The sequence below is a fragment of the Podarcis bocagei genome, assembly GCF_964188305.1.
Source record: "Podarcis bocagei genome assembly, chromosome: 7".
Classification (NCBI taxonomy): domain Eukaryota; kingdom Metazoa; phylum Chordata; class Lepidosauria; order Squamata; family Lacertidae; genus Podarcis; species Podarcis bocagei.
In genome coordinates this window covers 60,791,814-60,808,390 of record NC_138132.1, presented here as the reverse complement: position 1 = coordinate 60,808,390, position 16,577 = coordinate 60,791,814, and the positions used below count along the sequence as shown (strand labels likewise).

Below are 16,577 nucleotides of genomic sequence, written 5' to 3'. Positions count from 1 at the left end.
CAGATGTTGAAGGTGGACCAAGCACACCAGGTGGGCAGGGAGAGCAAATCCCCCCTCCACCTACCCATTTTAGTTCCCTTCAGAGATAGTTCACTGTGGATCCATCAGTTCTGCTCCATCTGGATCACAGCTCATTTTGTAATAGTTCTAGGTATACTGCAGTACAGAAAATAAAGTCAAGTCTGATTTTTGTTTCTTTCCTCATGACACAAATGTCAGACATCTTTCACTGATACCCCTAACTCTCACTTGTTTATTTATTTATTTATTTATTGAAATACTTTATCTGAATGTTTGCTAATGTATGCATAGTCATAGTGTACAGATGAAAGTTACAGATGCTCCTGTCTGTGTTTGGTTTGAAGTGTTAAAAGAACCAGCCAAAAATGGAATCTGAAACTGGAACACAAAACGTTTCACCTAATAATGATGTCTTCAGAACCCAAACACCACTTCACTTCTTAAAAGTGCTTTCTTCCTTTTCCTCCCTCTACAAAATGTATCAAATTAAACCATCTCATTTTGTTCAAAAGCAAATTAAAAAATCCATTTAGTCATCTCAATGTATATAATGTTAGATAGGCTTGTGGAAGCAAAATCAATCAGCCCAAATTTAACACTTTTTAAAAAAGCAATCCCATTCATTAATGGGGTTCATTGAAGTTATTCTCATTAGTAATAAAACAATTTAATCAGACTCAAGGTTTGTTGTAACACAGATTGCCATTACAAAAGTCTTTTTCTAGTAATTGGCACCATTTTATATAAGCAGTTATCTTGGATCCAAATCTATCAAAAGGCAGCTTTTTCTGGCACCAAAAGCTGGAATTTAAGCATGAAGGACTCTATGCAGGAAAATGCTGGTCTGGAAGGCTTAAGCTTCCACGATGCTGCACTAAAGCATCAAAACAGCAAATCCCCCAGTAAACTGAGCATCAGAGTGATCAAACACTCTGGCATTAAACACTCTGCTAACATAACGGATAGGATCCTTGCCAAATCATACTTCATAAAGTCCAGCGGGGGTTCTGGTGGAAGAGAGAAGGAGGCATTTTGTGGCAGTTCTGCCTCGCCTCATGCCACCTCCCATCCTATTCATTGGGGTCTCCCATCAAATGCCAAAGCAAGGGTTAATGTTGTGTGCCTTGAGCTCACACGCTCCCTCCTGCAATTAATCAATTACTTCTGGATTGCAGTGAACCATACTTTCCCATTATATCAGACTGACAAAAATAAAAGGCACTTGCCCTCTAAACGAGGATTGTAAACCAACTTCAGACCATGCTTTGCTTTCCCTGTGGCTTTGAAAATAAAAACAAATCATACAACATAAGCATATGCAGGCCTTTTATATATATACATCATTGATATGGGGCAAAATCTGACTTTTCTTGGTGCAAAATGTGGGTTACTTTGGAGCAAAAATTGGTAATTCCGACCTTAGAGCACATGGACTTGCCTTTAAGCCCATACAGGCTTGATTGGGGTTGGGTTGTGGCCATTCCCTTTGTGCAGCTGGTCTTTTGGGAGTGCATCATGGCATTATATCACCATAAAAACAAAGAAGGCACATGCTGATTTGTTTCTTCCAGCCAGCACCATAAAATATCTTTATTCAAGCATTTCCCCTTCAGTCATAAAGCAGACAGAATCGCAAATCCAATAAATAAGTCATAAAAGGTTCCTTCCTTCCCTCCACAATGGATTCATCAGACATTTATTAAAAGTTCATTTGCATTTAACCTTGCTTTACAACCTGTGTGTTTGAGCTGCAGTCTTCCATTGCTATATCTGATGCTGCCAAATATTCCTTAGATTAGTGATGGTGGTGAAGGTGGAAGATTGTTCTGCATATTTAGGATTTGTCAAATCCCTCTGCGGGCTGGTTTAGTTATTTAAACCTGGGGTGTGGAGCCTGTCATGCTCTATGTGTTGCAGTCCTGTCTCTGAATTAAACCCACAATTGCCCCACTTCTTCATACCATTAGAGGCAGCTTATAGATATGACTGAAATCATAATTTTAAAAATTGTAAAAACAAAATTGCTAAGTTGAAACTGACCACACAATTTTTCTAGCCGTGTTAATATGACATTCACAGGAATGTTCATTAGCCTGTGTCACCATGTGGTTTGGAGTTCATGCAGTAAACATGCCACCATGAAGAATTCTCACTTCTGCGTTGTGGGGAAGGAGTGTTACATGTTCCTGAACAATGTGATGATGTAGCAGGTGTGTGTGCATCATTGGTTATTATAGTGTATTACGCCCAGGGACAGAGGTTGGGGAATGGATTTAGTATTGAAAGTATCTAAGTTCTTTGATCAAACTTGGGGGTTGTTGCTGATCACCCAAACAGTTGCACTTTCACCTTGACTCCCCCACCTTTAGAAAAAGTATGGATCCTGTATACATCGACATGATCTGATCCTGAGAGAGATCTGAATGATTTTCATAGCGTTTACCCCCTTTTGATTCAACTCAGCTCTGTTGATTAAGGTCACGCACCAATCACACACACACACCAGGATTCTCTGAGAATTGTAGCTCAGAGTGTGTATTTTAGGAATCTTCAACGAAATTATTGGCACCTCACCAAACTACAATTCCCAGGTTTTCTTGGGGGACAGCTAGCTAAGGTGGTATAAAATTTGTCCGCGTTTGCAGTGTAGATGGAGCTTGAAACTACAGGCAGTGCACACTGCCTGGTTCCATCCTCAGCAGGTCTGTTGCAGTATAAGATAACAACAAAGCTTTATTTTCAAGCCTGTATTAACACTTGTAATGCTGCTTAGATCATATTCTAATGTGGGCACAGTGGCTTATCTTAACTCATGTTCTAAAAACTTTGTCTCCGTGCTCTCTTTAAAGAATTCTTAATGTACTGAAAAAGATTCAGTTCTAATGAAAGTGCCATGATTTACAAACAAAGCCTAATGAGCACAAATTATGCTTATATGGGGAACGAAAAACTCAAGATATTTTAGATACACACGCATACAAACAAACACAAATTCCCTTGAATGTTGTATAAAATTAGATGTGCCATGTTTAAGGATTCTGTCACTGTGATTGTAGATCTTTCTCCTTAGGACTCCTTGTGGATTATGTGTCCACATTATCCTGTACAAGAAATAAGGCCTTGCTGAGTGATTTATAATGGATTGCTTGTAAATGCAGCATTATCTCTCTAGAGTGCTTTAGCAGTTATTACAGCTAAAGCTGAGCCACTAAAGCCTATAGAGGCCTCTAGAAGTCAGTGCAGCAAAGTGACAGGTTTTGAATGTGCTAGAACATCGACCAAGCACCGTTGGAAAACCACCCCAGCATAGAGCTGTGTCAACTCAACATTCATTCTGTATGTCTATTGAAATTATAGAGTTTCACAGTGCTTTAGAGACATTTTTCTCTGATACATCTGGGCTTGTGACATCATGTAAAGTCACCATAATGTCATTTGGGTTTAGAGAACTTGTGATCCTTCAGATATTGTTGGACTAAAAATTCCCACCACCCCTTACTATTGGCCATTGGGGCTAATGGGAATTGGAGTGTAACAACATCTGGAGGACCACAGGTTCTCCATCCTGCACTATAGGAAATTGCTGTTAATCTCAAGTGGCTATTGACTGACAGTGCAAAGAAGACATTCGTGCTGTGGCTTCTGATTTAGGGTTGCCACACACACACACACACAGAGAGAGAGAGAGAGAGAGAGAGAGAGAGAGAGAGAGAGAGAGAGATCTGCATTTGCTAAGATCCGTCTTTCAGAAATTCCATCGGAGTTGTGGGTGTCATAAGTGTGTTTGCCTTCCTCTGTAGCAATTCCAAGGGAGGTATTTTTTGATGATAAGTTATATTTTGCTTGATTGTCAGCATTTGCTGGTTTGACGTCCTGCAGTAGGCAGAGGCCCTGGCTTTGAAAAAAGTAAGAGTAAGCTGTGATCTTCTAAGCAGAGACATCTTGGGGCTCTTTACACCTGAAACGGTCCTGTGACTGGTGAAGTTTCTGTAAGTCATGCCCCCTAGAGAGTGGCTAAGAGCAGGGAGGCCTGATTAGGATTCTTCTCTGTTTGACTTGATTCTTCTGTTTTGGAGTAGATTAGATTCCATTTTTCTTGGTGAACCAAGTTTCATTCTGGGTCCACATAAGTTCCAAGTGGCTTTCCAGAAATGTCCCTAAACCTTCCTTCCTTCCTTCTTTCCTGTGGACACAACTATGTATGCCTAATCCAGTTTTTAAAAAAGTAATGAATAAATCATGATGAATAAATATGCCTTTTTCAGATGTCTGATCTCTCACGTCTTTATTTTTCAAACAGTTGCTTTTGCTTTTGGTGTAATAATAAGAAGCAGCATTCCAGTTTTAAGCACCAAACAGAGTTGCTTGCAGAGTCCTCCCCACTTCCCAGACTGACTTTTCTCACAGCCAGGCACTCTAAAATAAAAATGACTGAAGCATCAAGTCACCTAGAGAAAAGATTGCAGCTCCTTGTTGATAAAGCACTTCATCAAGTGCAGCTATCCATGAAATCCTGCTCACTAGCAAAAAGATTTAAATGAGAAATAAAAGCAGCAGCCATTTATTATCAGGCAAAACCGCAACCAGATTTTTATTCTCGACAGTATTTGTCCATTAAACTTGTGTACCGAAATTCTTTTGCTTATATATATATATATTTCTTTGGGAAATAAAATGCAAAATATCAGACCAGAGCAGCTGCTTTTCTTGATTGCAAATAAGAATCTTCCTACTTCTCGCTATTTGTGAAAAACCTCCTCTCTCCCCTGCAACCCTGATTGTTATCTGAAGTACAAAATTCTTATCAAGGCCACCTTCCCAAATGACTATATTTGTCCAAACAAGAGAAAAAATGCCATCAAAAACAAGGGCACACATTTAATTACATTTCCAGTTTTTGTCTCCCTACATTTCTCTATTTTTCTGAAAGTGGCACACACTTTGCCCCCCCCCCCCGGAGTCTGGTGTAGTGAATAGCAACATCCAGAATCCCACTGTAAAGTCTGTTGTTGAGTGGTCGTTAAAAAAATAGAGTAAAAGGCTTACAACCATGGTGTCATGCCAGGCAGATCAAAACTGAATCTCCTTAATAACAGCTGGAAATGGCCTACTGCAGAAGTCCACCAGTATCCCTGATTTTCCTGACTGCACTGTATGCTGTTTTGTCTGACACAGAGCTGCCTGACTGGAATTTAATCACCCCCAGCGTTCAGGTAGATGTGACTTCAGTATTCTGCTCTTGTATTCTCCCATCTCACAGACTGCAGCTGTTCCCTCGGAGTAGCTCAAAGTAGTTACACACCTAAATCCAGGGCCTTTATGAGCAAGGTTGTCAATTCATTTCTAGGCAAGAGGATCCCACGCCTTTAACAGCTACATGACAGGGTGATGCTCAGCTTCCTTGCAAGAGTCGTGGGCTAATGCAGAAACATGCAGAAAAAAACTAGCTTGCATATTCCTCAACAGTTACGTTAGGATCCATTAGAAGGGCAAACCTCACACCTTTTAGAGCCACGGAATTCGCAACATCTGCTATAGCAAGCTAACCCCAGGGAAACTGATTTTCTTAAAGCAGGGAGCTCTGGCTAACTTGCAACAGTGCACCCTGCATTTATTAAAAGAGAACAGCAGTGTTTGCATCCCACCGCATTACAAAAATGTACACCTCAATTCAAATCGGGCACCTCTGACCATGGAATGGATTACAGACATTTTTTCCAATGGTGTATGGCAACTATGATTTTCACCTAAAACAAACAGCAATCTGTGGTAAGCAGGTGTAGTGCCAATGAAATGCATTGTGTATAGTTTCATTTATGTATTTATTTTGATTTAGAAAAATATATATACCACTTAAAAAACCCCCCACATATCTAAGTAGTGTCATCACAATAAGTTATAGCTAGCCAATGAAAAACCCTTCACGCTAAAAAAAAGGAAATATTTTTCTTTTCTCTTAAGCTTTTTTAAATTGCCATCCAATTATTGATTTTTAACTTATACGGACAATTTATATGCCACTTATATTTAAACAGATCTCTAAGCAGTGTTACAACATAGCGGAAGACATGTCAAAGAAAAAAACAAATACAAAAATACAGAGAATTTCTGTAAGACACAGCTAAACTAAAGGACCCTCATTCACATCAAAATAAGTATTATTCATAAAAACCAGCTACAAAAATTCAAAGAGAGTTCACATAGTAAAACACGGTCAACAGTTAAACAAAGTATCCTCTGTGAGGGGATAGAGACTTTGTGCTGGCTTTTTCCGCCTACCTTGCTCCACCTTCATAAGAACTTCTTCCAGAGGAAGAACTGTGAGGGGCGAGAGACATTGTCTGTCATCATGGGATGACCTTTGCTGCCCCACCTCCAGCCCAAGAAACCTTCAGAAGGGCATTACTGCCATGGGCATTATGTCTATGTGTATATTAAGGAGCTGAATGGAGTGAAATATTATGAGTCATGGGGGTGGAGAGAGAGTGTATGTGAATTCAACAGTTTGTTTTCTGTTTTGCTTATTTCTGGTTGCTATTTTGTTAATGTTGTTAATATTTCATAGATTATGAATGATGTAATACTTTATGAATGCTATAATATATTATTCGTTGTAATTGTGCTGTTTTGCCTAGTTATTTTGTTAATAGCATTTTACTGTTATTGTTTTACTGATGATATATAATTGCTTTGCTGATGATTTGTTAATTCATCTATATGATTTATGCTGTATATGTGATGATCTGTTATGTTCTATAATGTTATTTTTTGTTTTGTTTTTGTAAGTCACTTTGCAGTTCATTTAATAATAAGAATAAGAATTTTATTATTTATACACCGCCCAGCTGCTCTGGGCAGCTTCCAGCAGAATATAATAATATAATAAAACATCAAATGTTAAAAACTTCCTGACAAAGGGCTACCTTCTAACATTGTGTAGTTCTTTATCTCCTTGACATCTGATGAGAGGGCATTACACAGGAATGAAAAGTGGCATGGAAATATAATAAATCAAATAAAACCAAACCTCTATAAACATCTGGAAATACAATATTACAAGTGAGAATAAACTAAAGGATCAGTTTCTGGGCAGCTTGCGGGCCACAGGTTGGGGACCCCTGTAATAAGGTTTCTTTGTGTTATTTAAGAATATGGAGAGGGAAACTTAAATAATTACTGATATAACCTATTTGCACACATGCCTCACCTCAGAGATTGGCATATGCTCCGATGTAGAAATGGACACTCAACCATGCTTGTTCATTCCTTTGTAGAGATCTGATCTGCGTACTCCAAGGAATGCGCAGGGGAGTCATCACGCTCCCATCTTAGGTAGAGGAGCTCCATATATACTGTCAATGTACATTTTTTTGCTATGAGGAGTGTGTGCAGCAGATGAAAGCAGCATTGGTGCTGGAAAATCATCAAGAGACTTGCAGTTCTTGGCAAAATACATTAAGGTTTTGTTTTGTTTTGTTAATGATGCAATGCATGCCTAATAAATCAAAGGCTGTTGATTCTCTCCCCTCCCTTCACTTTTGATGCAAAAATAGTAAAAAATAAATAAATGAAGGAACCTGTCCTTAACATCCCACTATTGCATCACTCAAAAGTGCATTGACAATTCAGCTCCTCAGGTGGCATTGTGATTTATGTGTGCTACCTCCTTGGTGCTCCATTTCCCTGTCTGCACCGTCAAATTGATTAGTGGGCAATAAAGAGCGAGGGAAAGCAGCAATGCGGCCAGACGATTTCAATCGTATTAATGAATGGTTATTGTTCATGTTGTCCTTGTATCTCATTGTGGCTCACAATCAGCCAACACATTCCACCAATAAAAATGTTGGTTTTACTCTTGCGTTTTAAGGGTCCTCTCGAAAATGACCTGGTGGTCCAAGTCGCGTTGATTGCTGAAAGCCAACGGTAAGCCATTCAGATAAGTGATCTGAGCCTCAGTGCTTGGATTTGAATGCATTATTTGGAGACTTGTGTGTCTGAACCAGAAACTTTGTGATTTGAGACTTAGAAATGTTTTGATGGACTACATGGGATTGTGAATGCTCAAGCCTCAGAGCTGTTTTCGGGCAAAACAGTGTGCAGTATTCTTATAAGAACAATCTGCAGACTATTGGGCAGTATGAATCCCCTGGACTGACCAGACTTGGTATACATATTAGGAACATGGCTTGGTGCCTTTTCTTGTTCAAAAGAGCAGCAGTTTCTGTGTGCTGAATTTCAGGATCCAGCTCAAATCTCCTGTTCTAATGCTGAATCCCCAACGTGCCCTGAGACGCCCAACTCTCTAATGGTCCCTGTCTCACCTGTTTGCTAATTTTTTTAAAAATATTTTTTTCCTTCTGGTGGTGTGATGCAGGGGTGCCTAAGTTTTTTTTCAGGGGAGGAGCTGTTTGCCTCTGTTTCACTTGTTCTGATTGGATGCGGTTGTTTTGCTTGTTGGGGGTTAGTGCTGAGGATTTTTCTTCTGTGAAATGGGTAGTTTGTGATGCCCACAACTGTTTATTAGATTTCCAAATGTGTCCTTGAGCTCATTTTTTTTTGTAGACAACCCTACTCGACTCCAGTTAAGTTCCCCAGCTCCAGGAAATGATGGATTTTGGTAGCAACTATCCCATGTGGTCCCAGCTTGGCTATAGTAGCCTTCGATAGTTTAATTCTTTAAGGAGACATTTTGAGAAATAGGTATTGCCAAACACATATTTGCTGGCTTTAGCACATGTTCTGACACACTAAGACATCCTATTTCTAACAGTCTCATCACAGTCTTACAGCCTCTGTGGGGTGGATTGCATTCTAGGTATGAAATCCAGTATTTCTTTCAAAGCCAGTTTCTACCAAGATCCATATTTAATAGGAGGCTCCAGTTCTGCTGCATTCTAATTCCTTGTGATTTCCATTTTTTTTAAAAAAAGCCTGCAGGTTTTCTTGAACACATATGGAATCCAGACACAGACTCCTCAGCAGGTTGAACCCATCCAGATATGGCCACAACAGGAGCTTGTGAAAGTAAGACATTGTTTTCAACATTATAGGTAGACCTCTTGTTTCTTTGCTTACTAAATATGCTTCCTATGTTGTGATGAATCATCTGGTGTCTGTTCCATTCCAGCGATACCTGAAACTCTCCAAAATATGTATGGTGTTGTTCAGTAAATACACATTTAATTACAAAACTGGGAATAATTTTAGAAATAAGGTGGGAATGAATCATGGCGAGATACAGTAGATGATGTACTTTCTTTGGTATCTAGGAAATCTCTAATATGTGTTCAGTACTTGTACTTTAGAGCAAGGAATGCTCCTGGTGCTGTTGTAATCTCAAGTTCATTGTATTGAATAATGTTATTCAGGTAATCTTCGTTGAATAATGAAGCGTTCTTATCAGTATTGTTTGTCCATAAGTTTCATAATGGTGATGATAAAGCTTCACTATTCAGTAATGGACAGGATTTTTATTTTAAGGGGGGGTGGGGCGCACAAAAATTTCTTTCTTCTGTCTGGTATCTTCCAAGTTTCATTCTAACCACTCTTAAAAAGACAAGGAGCCACTCTCTCCGAAATCCTTTCCTGTGCTCACTTTTCTTTCCAGGTAGCTCCACACCCTCCTAGCGGGAAAGAGGGTGTTCTTTCCCTAGATATTCTGTAACGAGATGACCTTTAATTTCTAAAAAGGTCACTCTGCTGCAGAACCATTGACCATGCTCCCTGTAGTCTACTTGGCTCAGAAAGCAGCAGATGGATTGCCTTGGCAAGGGCCCTAAGAGTTAATGTGTTCAGTGAAGCTATCCTGTGTGCAAAAAGTACTAACTGGTGAGATTTTTTTATTTTTTTTTTGGGTGTTCCAGATCATTTCCCTCTCCTGTTCACATTCACTTGTCATCTCTTCTCTCAGAGACCATAAATATCTTCTTTTAGCCTGAAGGAGCATCTAATCGTAAGACCTAAGGATTAGTCATTCCAGAAACCACACCGACCCATCCCAGCTAAGACCCTGCTTCCCAAGCTAAGGGGGCTGCTATTTACCCCAGCAGCTGCTTGAAATATATGTCAACGATTTATGTATATATTCAACCATTTATACATCTTTTCAACCAGTGCTCCTTTTTTGGTAAAAGAAATGAGGTGTTGGTACTCATATAGTGATAAAAGTGCCGTGAGTGCAAAAAAGGGAGAGGTGCTGGTACTCCATATTGATGAGTACCACACACGCACACACACAATTCAGTGAGTGTTTAACTTATCAAGGCTTTACTTCTATTTAAATGAATGGGACATTTATTTGTTCATTTGTTTTTAGTTTAAATTGTTGGTCGCTTTTCACCAAGGTCACTCAAATATATAAACAATGTATCCACAAACAAACACATTAAAATTGTCCTAAGAGAAAACAAAGACAAATCTAAAAGACAGTATTATTTTAAAAAGACAGAATTAAAACATCCTACCTGCTCAAGGCAGCCACAGATAATTAAAAGCCAAAGGTCTGTTGAAAAAGAAATGATTTTGCCTGGCGCATAAAAATATGTAATTCTGGCGCAAGGCAAGCCTCTCCAGGGTGGGGGTGGGGGCATTCCACAAGTGGGAAGCCACCACTGAAAAGGCTGGGCTCTTTTCAAACCCCAACAACTTATCAAATTCAGGTAGGGAAAACGGCATCTTACCTGCATCATTTGGTTGTTACTTCAATCCCTTAAGAATACTGAAGGGGATGCTTTTTGTCATTTTGCAACGACAACCCATTACATTTCTTTGTATACAACGACAACACACACACATGTGCACAGACACATGTATTACAGATCCGTATAGGGGCTCATTGCACCTGGGAGTAAATTTTCCATCAAGGATTAATTCTGCTGCAAGCTGACTTTATCTTAACAGCACAAACCTGCAACAGTGATTTCTTATTTTTAAAGTTATTTTAGGAAAACCAAACCCTGTTAGGCTATAAGGGTCCATTGGACCCCTTCCTTTAGTTGCTATGAGTCCACCTGTGCAACTCTTCTGGTTTCCCCCCCTGGGCCTTTTGAAAGCCCATTGAGGAATTTAAGTTAACATTGTATGGCCCAGTATTCCCCAGTATTTTTTATGTTAGACTGTATTTTTGGACTATTATATCAGTAAAAAGTATTTATGTTTAATTGGAGCCAGTTTGAAATCTTTTATTTCGAGCTAGAACTTTAAAAAGGCCTGTTGGATTCCAGTAGCAAATAAATACTGCCAAACAGCATGCAAGCTGCGTTTCGTGCATTAGACTTTGTGCATTGTGATGTTTTTACAGGCTTACTTCCATCTGGGGGTCAATGACAAACTGGGACTCTCGGGAAGACCTGACCGACCAGTAGGCTGCCTTGGAACATCAAAGGTCTGTGCAAGAAATGGCTCTTCTGCATGCTTTCGTTAGTGTGAATAATGGAGGAGGTCTGCGTGTAAATATTGGAGGACAATTGAATTATCCTCTAAACTCTGAAAGCAATTCACATGGCTTAAGTTTACCAAAGGCTTTGCCCAGATTCTTTAAGGAAAAGTCACCTCTGTGGTTACTTGCCTGAAAATTTTCATGCATATGATAAAGTCAGGCACTTGCCTATGAAAGTTTATGCCACACTCAAAATGGAGATGAAAGCTTCCTTCATTTGCATGATTTGTCTTAGTGCCGAGTTTTAATTATAAAACAGAATATGGATTTTTTTCTTCATAAGATTTGGTTAACAGCATCCTATATACAGTATTAAAGAAAATGTTTGTTTTTCCTTTTCGGTAGATTTATCGAATCCTTGGCAAGACTGTTGTTTGCTACCCAATAATCTTTGATCTAAGTGATTTCTTCATGTCTCAGGATGTGATGATGCTGATTGATGACATTAAGGTAGGTGTAAATGTGCACATGAAAAACCTGGTGCCCATTAAATGTTTTACATTTTAAAACTTAGGCAATGGCTCATTAGGCTGCAACCCTGATAAGGAGGGAACACAGTTTTCATTTTGAGGCTACAACTCCATGTTTGCTTACTTGAAACTAAGCCTCACTGTCTTAATTCTGGGGAAGCCAAATTGGGGGTGCACAGATCTCATGTTCACAGCACAGTGAATGTTGCTGCATTTGGAGTTGCACAAGAACATCAGTGGGGTTTGCATGCCTTTCCCTACACAGATGTAGAACATTTTCAACATTTCAAATGACACATCTAGGGCAAACATGAAGGCAGAGGATAGACAGCCTTGAGAAAGGGGGTATCATAGAATATGAAAGGGCAACTACAGCAGTCATTGGGACACGGGTGGCACTGTGGGTTAAACCACAGAGCCTAGGGCTTGCCGATCAGAAGGTCGGTGGTTCGAATCCCCGCAACGGGGTCAGCTCCTGTTGCTCGGTCCCTGTTCCTGCCAAACTAGCAGTTCGAAAGCACATCAAAGTGTAAGTAGATAAATAGGTACCGCTCTGGCGGGAAGGTAAAAGGCGTTTCTGTGCACTGCTCTGGTTTGCCAGAAGTGGCTTAGTCATGCTGGCCACATGACCCGGAAGCTGTACGCCAGTTCCCTCGGCCAATAAAGCGAGATGAGCGCCGCAACCCCAGAGTTGGTCACGACTGCACCTAATGGTCAGGGGTTCCCTTGACCTTTACAGCAGTCATTGGAAAGTATTGCAGAGTAGTCACCCAATATCACCCACTTTGTGAAATTCAGCATTATTTGCAGTGTTCTGTGCTATGAGAGAGAAGGCTGGACACCATATGGGGATGGTGGATATTAAATTGATTGAAGTTGGTAACAATACATGCTTGCATAGGTAGGCATCAGAGTTATACATTCATGGATAGGGAGAAGTGTGACTGATGCAACAAGGGGGCAGTTACAGAAAACTGGTCACCTGTTAAAAGAGACCTTTTTTGGCTGGGCCATGGGGAGAAACAGCAGTAAAAATGCAGCTCCTCAATGAGAGTTATTGTTGACTCCCAATCAGCATCTGCTGGCTCATAAGGGCTGTTCTGGGAACTTCGGAACAACACGCACCAAATGTCATTTCTCTGTTCTTTTCCTTTTGGTCATTGGGCTTTTGAATGGCTTGATCTGGCAATTTGCATGTAGTGAAACCCTCTGTGTTGCAAAATCATTTGCAATAATCCCCACACTGGGTCAGTTCAGAAATGCTTTTATGATTTTTTAATAAATAAATGAAAGAAATGAAATCTTCCTGACCTGTTTTGAACATTTCATGAGTTTCCTGTAGTTGAAGTGTTCTAGTTGCAGCATTCTGCTCCCTCCTCTCATTTATTGTTATTTTTGTATTTATGCAGAATGCTTTGCAGTTCATTAAACAGTACTGGAAAATGCATGGCCGCCCCCTGTTCCTTGTGCTTATTCGGGAGGACAATATAAGGTAAGCGCTCAACAGATGCAAAAACTCCTATCACTTCTAGATGGTTCAAGTTTGCCCTATTGATGCATTTCATTTTCCAACTCTTAGGGGAAGCAGATTCAATCCGATACTTGACATGCTGGCCAGTTTCAAGAAGGGAGTTGTTGGTGGAGTAAAGGTTCATGTTGACAGGCTACAGGTAAGTTGGCCTTTTTGTACGTGCAACTATGTAGCCTTGCCAAACGAAATTTGATTGCTGCTGTTTTTGGAAACCAGACGAGCTGTTTCTCATTGCTCATCCTGCCCTGAAATACAGAGAGACAGAAAGTACAGTAGTTTAGGTGGTCCTGTTGGTTTTAATTATCTTTATTTTGTTCCTGCTGGGATAAAATCTTACAGTAATATGTGTGGCTCATACGTGTGCATGCTTTATTATTTCCAGACATCAGGGGAATTTGCATCCTTTCTTTTTTATTTAGTAATCTTTTATCTGATTAAAAGCCATACTATCATATGGGACTTTTCTCAGTCCTATGCTACAAAGTGTGTTATTCTTTTAAAGCGGGGCTAATTCAACATCCTCAGAGAACACTTGTTCTCCTTCCCCCATTACCTTTCCATGTAGATTTACTTAATAATTAATAAGCATTTTAGAAGAATGTTTTATTTCTTTGACGGTTGTTGCTGTTTATGTAGTGTGTTTATTCATGGTGGGTATTAACTTTAAAAAATGGGCTAATTTTTAATCAAGATCTGCTTTATGCTTTCATCTCTACATACAAGTTCTTGAAGGTGACCTCAGCTTCATTGCACCGTAGTGTATTTTTTAAAAAACATCTTCAAGAAAGCATGACTGTAAGTTGGACATAATCAGTTATATGATGGTATGCTGTTGTAGAAACTGCCTTGCCTCTCCACCTTGTGCTTCACTGCACAAGGTGTGCCTGTCGAATTGGCTTTGACAGTTAGGTGCCGGCTCTATAGTTTCCAGGGTTCCTGTGCATGTGCAGAGCCCTGTCCCATTCTTTCAAGTCTGGCTCCTCTGCCCCACCCACCCTTTGACCCACCTACTCGCTTCTGATCAGGGACCCAACACAGGTGCCCATTTCAGGGAACTTTGAGGGCCCTTTCTCATTTTCTGAAGAAACACAGGGCTTACCCACACCCACCTTTACTCTTTCCAGCTAGAGATCCATGCTCCAATGCTCTGTGCTGGAGCATAGTGTGTGTGTGTGTGTGTGTGTGTCTGTGTGTGTGTGTGTGTATGTGTGTGTTTCTTTGTTAGTTTTGGCCCCAAGTTTTCCCCAAGAAAACCCATTCTTTGAAGCTGAATTGGAGCAAACATCAGTTCAGGTTTTCTATGGGGGGAAAGTGTGGTTCGGCGGTGCTGTATTTCTATTCCTTGCCTTTTGAAACTACTAGAGTGCTTAGATCTGCTGATGTGTGTGTTGGGGGGGTTGTTTGCAGAACTCTCAGCAATTAAGAGTTTGGGATTGGTTGCTGGAGTCACACTGGCATGATCAACTTGATCTTTGCACACTAAATTCCTCAAGTTTTAATCATGCTGCATTTCCTTTTGCTAATCATTAATTTCCTAAATTAATCTTGTGTCGTGTCTTGGATAGCGTCCATTTCATTAAAACGAGGAGGGAAAACTGAAATACTGAGATTGTGAAATGCCGATAATGCATTATCTATTAAAGGGAATATATACTGCATGTTCATAATTTACTTCCAGCTTTTGCATTTGTATGCATGCATATATATATATATATATATATATATATATATATATATATATATGCTTTTAGATGTTAATTCATGGGAAAGCTGCATAATCTTAGCTTGCAATATTTGCATAACAATATTTCCATCCGTTTCAGCTGCAAAATTTATAAGGTTCCCTGTCTTAGCCATAATTTTCACATTTGCAGCCTGTAATTTGTGCTCAAGGGGAATACGCAAGTTAAACAGAAAAAAGCAGCATCGGCATTAAACAAAACCCCCAACCAAACCACCGTGTCTTTGCATTCCATTCAGTATCCTATTGTGGTGGCATTGCTATCAAAATATTTTTTCTTACATAAGTTTCACTGTACCTGAATCTGTTTCCTTTCCTTCACTACTTTGAAACCCTTTTTAACAAAAAGACCTTAAAAACAGGTTTAATTGGAAATATCCCCCTGCCAAAAAGTTATGTGACTACTTGATGAATTAATAGCAAATGGTATGGGTGCCTAATAAAATATTGATAGCATAAAGTGCAGCATTGTTCTCCAATAGCACATAAATATTTGTGCAGAGAATTCAGCTGGCAGGGTTAGGGAGAAGGAAAAAAAGAGAGGAAAGCCTAATAAAGTCTTAGATGTATGCTTTATATATCTGTAGCACAGCATGTTGTTAGAAGAAGACTAGGCTAATTAAATATGGAGGTATTTTCCTAAAGGCACCTGGAGGTCAGTCAGTATCCAGGATACTGTCTCCTCTTGGCTTGGACTCAAAATAAAAATCCTAACTGCTAAGAGGAAGGGATCTGGCCTTCCTGCCTTTGTGTAGGAAACAATATCTTTGTGAGCCCCCTTTTGGAGATATAGGTCATGTCTGTACCATACAGCCCTCACCAGATCTTGCTGACCACAGGATGCCTTGGATTTGGATGTTTTGGAGCTGGAGTGGCCATCAGCTCTGATGTAGGCATTCCCTCCCTTTTCTCTGATTCAGAAGTCATCTTTGTGGCTCTGTATTGGCCAAGGAGGTCCTAGTTTCTGGACCTGATGAACATATCAGTCTGGAAATTGTAACATCTTCCAGTGGAAGAGAACATCGTTCAGGGCCCAACAACGCATTTTTGGCCAAAGCTCCTCCATCTGATATCCTGGAGGCTGAGATGCTCTGGCTAACCCAGAAGCATTTACCTGGGAAGTTACTGTACTCTGTTTTCCTCTCAGAGGGTCTTGGCCAACAAGATGCATAGCACTAATTTGAAAGCTTTTATTGTTCTGGAGTGCCTGGTCCAAGGTTAACCCCATTTCAATGGATGCCAAGGACATGCTGGGCTCCTTTCAGGCCAAGGTGCATAAGGTACTAAGATTCAATACTATTAAAAAGGCAGGGGGCTGCTCTTGGTAGGATTTCTTAGAGTGCTGAGACTTTCCCCCCTCAAACAGCTTCAATTCCC

At 40.0% G+C, this 16,577-nt stretch overlaps 1 protein-coding gene across 9 annotated transcripts in view; it reads left to right on the top strand.

The window, feature by feature from the left end:
• Window positions 1–16,577, top strand: part of PHKB (phosphorylase kinase regulatory subunit beta) — a 142,534-nt gene that overhangs the window by 93,476 nt on the left and 32,481 nt on the right. For all 9 annotated transcript variants that reach the window (XM_081201136.1, XM_081201137.1, XM_081201140.1 and 6 more), the window contains 6 exons: window positions 7,889–7,944; window positions 8,952–9,045; window positions 11,321–11,404; window positions 11,804–11,908; window positions 13,338–13,420; window positions 13,508–13,598. In XM_081201136.1, the coding sequence (XP_081057262.1) occupies window positions 7,889–7,944; window positions 8,952–9,045; window positions 11,321–11,404; window positions 11,804–11,908; window positions 13,338–13,420; window positions 13,508–13,598 (513 nt within the window). The remainder of the gene's footprint in view (window positions 1–7,888; window positions 7,945–8,951; window positions 9,046–11,320; window positions 11,405–11,803; window positions 11,909–13,337; window positions 13,421–13,507; window positions 13,599–16,577) is intronic.